Source organism: Phalaenopsis equestris, unplaced genomic scaffold, assembly GCF_001263595.1.
Source record: "Phalaenopsis equestris unplaced genomic scaffold, ASM126359v1 Scaffold000104, whole genome shotgun sequence".
Taxonomy (NCBI): Eukaryota; Viridiplantae; Streptophyta; class Magnoliopsida; order Asparagales; family Orchidaceae; genus Phalaenopsis; species Phalaenopsis equestris.
The window spans coordinates 46,990-54,973 of record NW_018164546.1 but is presented as its reverse complement, the minus strand read 5'-3'; the positions used below and the strand labels follow the sequence as shown (position 1 = coordinate 54,973).

Here is a 7,984-nt window from a genome sequence, read left to right as displayed (position 1 = left end):
GTATAACCGATTAATGAGATAGTTTACTATGAGAATTAATTCTTTCCAACAGTGTGGTGGAAGGTGTGCTATGTTGAGAAGTGTGCAAGATATTTCAACAATTTTGTGTTTAACAAAAAGAGTTTCTTGGTTTTGAAGTCATGTATGTAGAACCAATTAGCATTAAAGACAACTTGGCAATTGTTGTACTTGGTAAGTTTATTGAAAAAAATGAGATTATGGAAAAAATAAGATGCTCCTAAGAGAGGATAAAGATTTAACTTAGTGTCCTGCCCTTATTAGTGTGGGAGATTTCAATGGTTTGCCCTTTTCAGCTACAACCTTTTTGGTACCTTGAAATGACACTGGTAATTACATTTTTTTGATATGTGGGGTAATCTGGACTATGACGCCCGTGTCAAGAATATACTATGGAGCCTGAAATGCTGGTGCATGTGTGATTGGAGGCATATATTCAGCTTGGCTCTATGCCAACATTGAGCTACTGAGTGCCCTTTCTCGTAGCATATTTGACAAAAAATGGATGGTCTTTGCTTGACATTATTAAAATTTTGCTATATGGTGTTTGAAAAAGTCTTGTTCTAGGTTTTTAGATTGGTTTAAATTATATTACTCTTGTGCGTGAGAAGAGCAATCGGTTGAGACATCTTGGTTGCTTCATTAGCAAGATTGCACTCCTCACTTTATAAGAGGGAGCAAAAATGCTTCCAGAATGATTAGGTTCAGTCGAGTTTTGACGACAGCCTTGAACCCTTGGTAGCTAAGAGGTAGCCAATTTAATATGTACAGAATAATGTTTTCATTGTCGATCTTGGAGTTTGTAGCATTTGTGTTGTCAGCCGTTTTTTTGACAATGGTGAGGTATTGTGTTATATTACTTGTTCCCATGGATATATTGTGACGTTCATTCTTAAGTTGAATGACCTTTGCTTGGTAGCTAAGAGGTAGCCAATTTAATATGTACAGAATAATGTTTTCATTGTCGATCTTGGAGTTTGTCGCATTTGTGTTGTCAGCCGTATTTTTGACAATGGTAAGGTATTGTGTTATATTACTTGTTCCCATTGATATATTGTGAAGTTCATTCTTAAGTTGAATGACTTTTGATCTGTTATTTGATTGAAACCTTCTTTCTAAGGTAGTTCATATTTTAGCAGTGCTTTTGAGATGAATGATATATTGTATTATAGAGGAAGATATGGTTGAAAGAATATCTACTGCAAGATTTCTGTCAACAAGTTGCCAAAGAAAATATTATGCATTTTCTTCTTGTATGCCCATTTCATTCTGGCCGAATCTTGATGGTATGGGAGTTGTTGGATCTAAAAATGATTTGAAACTATTAAATATGAAGAGTTTTTGAATTTGTACCTTCCAAACCAGATATGCCTTGTATGACAGTGGCTGAATTGTTATGGTCGTGATGTGAGACATCCATAACTTGATAGATGTGGGGATATTTAGTTCTTTCATTCAGTTGAGAGAGCTGGACTGTTGATTGGTTTGGGGAAGCATTTTTGAGGAAGAATCCATGATTTACTTGATCCAAGGCTGATGTCGTTTCTACAAGAAGGAGGGGAACAGATAACTAATTGATGATGTCCTTGAGGATCTTCGGTGCCAATAGACTTAATGCTCTGATACCATGATGATCTTTTCACGATGGAAAAGAAACATAACAAATGGAGGAGAAAGAGAAGACAACAGAACAGATCATAGGATTTCACCGTAAAAGCTAAGTAATATTTTTTCATCTTGTTTTCAATAATTACATGACCACCACCGGAATTTACAATATGTTTAAACAACCACGATGCTAAACAGGTTTGATCATGTAAAAACAATTGACCAGAAGAGAATTTTCACTTCCAATCATAATTTAGCGTAAAACGCATCAAAGTGAAAATATACAAATTGCACTTAATTCATTTATTTAAATGCTTTCTAATTTAAAGTGGCAGAGACCCACTTCAAGTTCTAGATCAGCTCATTTAAACGCAACATCCCAAAAAACTCTGTTTCAGCAACGAAATGGAGATCAGACGGCCGCTCAAACAAGCTCTGAGGCCGAGAACAAGGCCGCGCCTTTGCGGTAAGATTTGTACTCGCCGTAGAAGTAGGAAGCCGTGCCCCAGAGGCAGAGAGCGACGGCGACGCCTTTCTCGCCGTCGAACTTCTCGTGGAAGAAGAAGACGGCGAGCAACTCGGTAATGGGGATGCAGATGGCGAGTATGACGCCGCCGAGCAGCGCCGTTGAGTACTTTATGGTGCCCACCATCCCTAAGAAGAAGCACTGCGTGATGATGGTGTTGAAGACGACGATTAAAATGTACTTGGTTTGGCCGAGGCCGTAGTTGTGGCTTTCACTCGACAGGGCCTGTAAATTAAGATATTTTTTAGTTGACATGAAAGATTTAGTTGGTATAATTGTAAGAAAAAAATGTCAGGTGTTAGATGTGTAAATGCATAGAATTTGAGTGGTACATGTAAATGCCACAAGTTTATAACTTATTTGTGTTGTATATGTTATCCTTTAGAGGCATTGGTTAGGGCTGGCGCTCCATAGTCAAATGGCCCCTTTAGCATTGGATAGAGACGGAGACGTCCAGTACTTAAGATAGAGCTGGGTTGGCACCAATTGAAAGGCATTATTTTGATGTACTTATATGCCCCGCCAGCTAGTGAATGAGTTCTATTTACAAATCTCTGGGGCCGAGCTTCTAGAGAGGTTCAACATCCCTACATTAAAGTCTTACAAGGGTCGGACTGATTCGGCGGAGCACATAGCCTACTTCAAGTCGACCTTGTGCTTATCAATCTATTTGTCATGCAACAATAGATACCACAGTGGCGTGTATATTTATGTGGAGTAGCTCTACAATTTATAATATGAAACAAATGTGAATTCCATTTAAAAGGAATTGTAACCTAACTCTTTCTTAAGAAATAACACCATTATTACCATTTCAATTTCTTCAATTAAGGCACAATGACGAAAGCAAATGTTTAAGCAAATACGTTAAGAAAATTAAGAAAAAAAGAAATTTTCAAGAAGTGTAGGCGACAATCGTTAACGAAGAAGAAGAAGTACAGTATAATCGATGATGATAAGATAATAATAATCATACCATATAAATTTTATGTTTTTACGTATATATCCTTAAAATTTTGATATTTACACTTATCATAACTTGGTTTCATAAGTCTGTACAAGCAGATATGTATTTCACTTGGAAACTACAGTAATGTTAATGTTTTTGATGTGATATTAAAATCTTGGGTGCTGTACATTTAAATATGAGCGTTTCTGTTAGATTTGTAAATACATAATAGTTTTATGGTATGCATTTAAAGACATTTAATAATAATAGTGAATTCGTTTAGATTTAATATATATATATATATATATATATTTGATTTTGGAGCCAAAACCTTTATCCTCTCTCTCTCTCACATATATATATATATATATATAGGTTTAAGATAAAAGAAAGGGATTAGTCATCATCCGGAGAAAAATCCAATTGTCAAAGCCTTGGCAGTCACCGGAAATTTGATGCAATCTTTAAAAAATGTTAAAATTTTAATACAGAATGTTCTTGTAAGTGCCTTTTATTTTATATCTAGTGATTTTTTTATAATATTATTGAAATAAATTATCTACTATTGGTATTTTTTGCCCAAATTGGATTATTCTAGTTTTTATTAGTCTAATGAGTATAAGCTTAAATAGCAACACAACTCATAAAGATGGGAGCTTATCTCTAGGACTTAAAGAAGTACGACGCACGCCACTGAGACCATGGTTATGATAGGGAGGAATGCCAACACCTATGCAGCTTGGTCGAGGAGTTGATCAGAGCTGGAAAATTGAAAGAGTTTGAAGATGTAGGGGCGAAGACCCGGAGACAAAGAAAAGCTTCAATGGAGGAAATTTCGGACGAGCTTGTCCAAACCCACACCATCTATATTGTTGGTATAGCTCCCACCATTTATAGAGGTGGAGGAGATTCATCCGGCCGGGCTAATATGAGAGGCTCCGATCGAGAGAACAATGTGTATTCACCATCACTCCACTAATGTAGATCATCCATTCAAGGAGAATCGTTATAAGGACGTCATCGTTGTCGCGACACTAAGTAGGAACCATCAGATCATTAGCATACTTATTAACATTGGAAACTCAATAAATATTCTATTTAAATTAGTGTTTGATAAGCTGAATCTTGGAAATGACTGGCTAACTACAATAGCAGACCCACTCTGCCTTACCTAGTGAGACGAAGGAAGTCTTGAGAACTATCAACCTAACAATTACCTGGGGGGAAAATGATAAACAATTCACAAATATGGAGGACTTCATAGTGTTTGACTCATTACCAACTTATAAAGTCATTTTCGACCGCCCTCTGCTCAACAACTTCAAAGCTATTATCTCTACATACCATGTAGCAGTAAAGATTTCAGTAAACAAAGAAGTGATCACTGCCTGAGGAAACCCAGAGCAATCTCACAAGATGATGTTCTCAGTTGTCAACTTAACAAAGCAAATCAGAGAGAAAGTTCAAGAGCTGTTGGAGGCTGGCTGTATACGAGAAGTCTAGTATCCAACATAGGTGTTGAATGTAGTCATGGTGCAAAAAGCAAATGGCAAGTGTAGGATATATGCGGACTTCAACAATCTGAACATTGCCTGCCTAAAGGACAACTACCCTCTACTTTGGATTAATGTATTACAATGTAATTCAAATTGAGCTTTAAAATGCTGGGGCTACATATCAACGAATGATTGATGTAATTATTTCTAAGCAAAAAAAGAAATATATTGAAGTGTATGTAAATGATGTGCTAGTTAAAAGCAAAACACTCAAACAAAATAAAAAGTAGTTAACATAAACTTTCAAAATGCTTAAAAAATTTACAATTACTCGCTAGCATCATACTGACGAATGATGCGCTAGTTAAAGGCATTGTCCTACCTTTTGGTTGATATGACCCGAAAAATGAATCCAGTTTCTCGCTATCATCAGTCATCCCGCGAATTCCCTTGAGTTTCTTGATCAGGGATCAAAAATTGATAATACCATAGAGCCTTATAATTTTCCCAAAGGACTCCCACGCCAAGGAATGAGTTATCTATCGGGTTATAGTGATTCACCCTCTACTCGATAGTCAGACCTCATTCTTTCGACAGGAGCTACTCATCTAAAGATCGATGATCAATAGCCATACTAGATGACAAAGCTAGCCTAGTTGATCACTTCAATCCCATCAACTCAATGCTAATCAAGTTCAGCCAACTAACTGTCTTGTATTAACGTAGCCAACCAAGCCGACCTTAATGAGACAAAGTCATGCTAGACCAGCTCGCCAAGTCATAAGAAGAGCAATTAGCTCACTCATATAAAATACCTAAAATATCCTGTAACGACCCCCATCAAAGAAAAGACAAAATTATAATATCACTATATTATACATTTTTTTCTTATAATTAGTGAGATCATTTTATGAGAAAAGAGTGATCGAAAAGTTGTTTTCTTGTTCATTAATGTGTACTCTCTCTCTCTCTCTCTCTATTTCCTTTCTTATGCTCTATTCTGTTGAAATGTGATTTACGGACACAATTAGCTTTAACATTAAACTTAAGCTTTAATATCTTTAAATATACTTTGCATCAATGTTATTCGTGCATCATAATACTTATCATCCGTTTCGTCATAGTTTTTTATTTATATAACTTTATAATAATTGAATTTATAAATATTTTTATGTATATATTTGACAGACCAATTTTAGTTTAGCCATCTCCACATGGTAGTCGATTGGCGGCATTCCGCTAGCTAACTCTCACCTCTCAAAAGAGGTTTTCGGGGTGATGGACAACCCAAGACTTAAATACTGCTTTTTCGGCCCAACAACTAGCCGATGTGAGACTTTTTGTCCGTGACATTCTCCTTCACCTAATCACCTGACGCCCTCAGATACCACTTGTCACTTTTCAAAAGAGCTCTTCAGTGTGGTGGGCAGCTCAGGACTTAAATATTATTTCGGTAATCTGCTCTGATACCACTTGTCACTTTTCAAAAGAGCTCTTCAGTGTGGTGGGCAGCTCAGGACTTAAATATTATTTTTTCTGCCCTACACCTAGCAGATGTGAGACTTTTTGTCTGTGACATGACACTCACATAATTACCAATCTCTGGTCAAAATACAAATTGTCGCACAACTGTAACTAATAGGTAATTATGCCTTACTATTTAATTATTCCTTCATATCTATATCCTAAATTGCATATGATCAACTCGTACTAACCTTAAAAGAATGACTGAAGCCTCGCATACAAACCACTAATTTCTATCTATTTACATATTTAGCACATTAATTTTAATTTTTACTTGCCCGTCAATTCATACAGATGAAGTTGTGCTTTACTTTTTTCATCAAGTGAAATGCATACTCTTTGGCTTAATCTGAAAGATTTTGGTGGTATAAATGTAAAGTAAAATTTAGCTGTTAAATTTGTAAATATAAAAGAGTGGGATGTGTTATACGAATAAATTAATTACTTTCTGACCGGACTAAAGAGTAAGGAAAGATCACCTGAAAATCCTTGCTGACCGCCATCCCGACGGCGCAGAAAGCAGTGGCGATGACCCCAATCACAAACTGTATCTCTATCACCAACGTATAACCAATCTTCATCTTAGACTTAGCGTACATAAGCTCCACCAATGGCAACATCAGCCCATACATTACCGCCGCGGCGAGCGTCATAACAAACCCCATATAGTACTTAGTATTCGATTCTCCTTCCGGTCGATCGCCATTAGCGTGCACGCCGAGCACCGCCGCACTAAACGTCAGTAAAGCCACCGCGTTTATTGACGAAGCCCTGAACTTTTGCTTAACGATGAAGTAGGCGAAGATGGCGGTGAAGGCGAGTTGGGTGGAGATGAGGAGGGAGGAAGTGGAGACGGGGAGGTAAGATACGCCGTAGGAGAAGAAAAAGTTGTCCATTCCGGTTAAGAGGCCGATGAAGGTGGAACATAGGAGGAGGAAAGGGGAGATGCGGAAGAACTGGCGGCGGGGAGAGCGGAAGAAGGAGAAGAGGAGGGGTATGAGGAGGAAAGGAAAGCCGGTGGATTGAAGGAAAGAGGTGAACCATTTATGGTTTCCACCGTGGAGGTAGTAGACCCGGAGGATGAGGGGGTTACCGCTGCCGCCGATGAGGAGGAGGAGGATGTTGAAGAAGAGAAGGAGGCGTTTGGATTTTATGGGTTTGGTTGGTTCGGTGAAAGTGGTGGTGGTGGTGGTGTTGGTGGAATGGATTGGAGATGGGTGGTGCTGTTGGATATCCATGGTCTCTTGGATAAAGAATTTTCTCTAAACCTTTTTTTGTTGTTGTTTTGGAGGATGGATTGTTAATGCTTAAGATGGCGTGGATATATATATGCAGATCTTGAATTAGTGTTATGACTTTGAAATTATAAAATAATTATATTTTAATTAGATATTTAGTAAGAATATTATCACTTAAGATTCTTATTATTTGTTCGGTGGGTTTAAAATTGGTAAGTCATCAATAAATTTCTATTTTCAGACGATTCTCGAGAACTTTTTGAGCAAGTAATATTCAAATTTCAATTAAAAATCATCTAAAACTTTTATTTCTTTTAATCTGACTGACTGACTCGATGAGGCTGACACAATGATATCAAGTTTGTCTAATCCAAGTTAAATCAAATGCAGTTCAAGTCGTTAAACCACTTTTGAGCTTCAGTGTATAATTAGCAAGTCCAACAGATTTTAATTTGACAGACTTATAGTTAAATTGAGCGTCTTGGCAAGACGAATCCAACAAGCTCAAGGTCACTCAATTGTGACATCATTAAGGCCTTCAGATGTCCATCAAACACCATCTGATCGAGGGAACTTCTCCAAATCGTCTCATGGAATGGTCCAGATTTCTTAGTTGCAAGGAAGT

General features: G+C 37.3%; 1 protein-coding gene across 1 annotated transcript; it reads right to left on the bottom strand.

Moving 5' to 3' along the window:
• Positions 1–1,917: 1,917 nt before the first annotated feature.
• Positions 1,918–7,359, bottom strand: LOC110020599 (purine permease 3-like). Its single transcript, XM_020718755.1, has 2 exons — positions 6,601–7,359; positions 1,918–2,377 (listed from the first exon to the last, which is right to left on the bottom strand). The coding sequence occupies exons 1-2, from the start codon at positions 7,357–7,359 to the stop codon at positions 2,051–2,053; spliced, it is 1,086 nt and encodes a 361-aa protein (XP_020574414.1). The 3' UTR covers positions 1,918–2,050.
• Positions 7,360–7,984: the final 625 nt, after the last annotated feature.

Bases quoted from the DNA above. Each gene is read 5' to 3' on its own strand.
- LOC110020599 (XM_020718755.1), bottom strand. From the start codon at position 7,359: ATGGATATCCAACAGCACCACCCATCTCCAATCCATTCCACCAACACC. The intron at 2,378-6,600 runs GTGATCTTTCCT...CTTAATTTACAG, and splicing joins CGGTCAGCAAGGATTTTCAG to GCCCTGTCGAGTGAAAGCCA.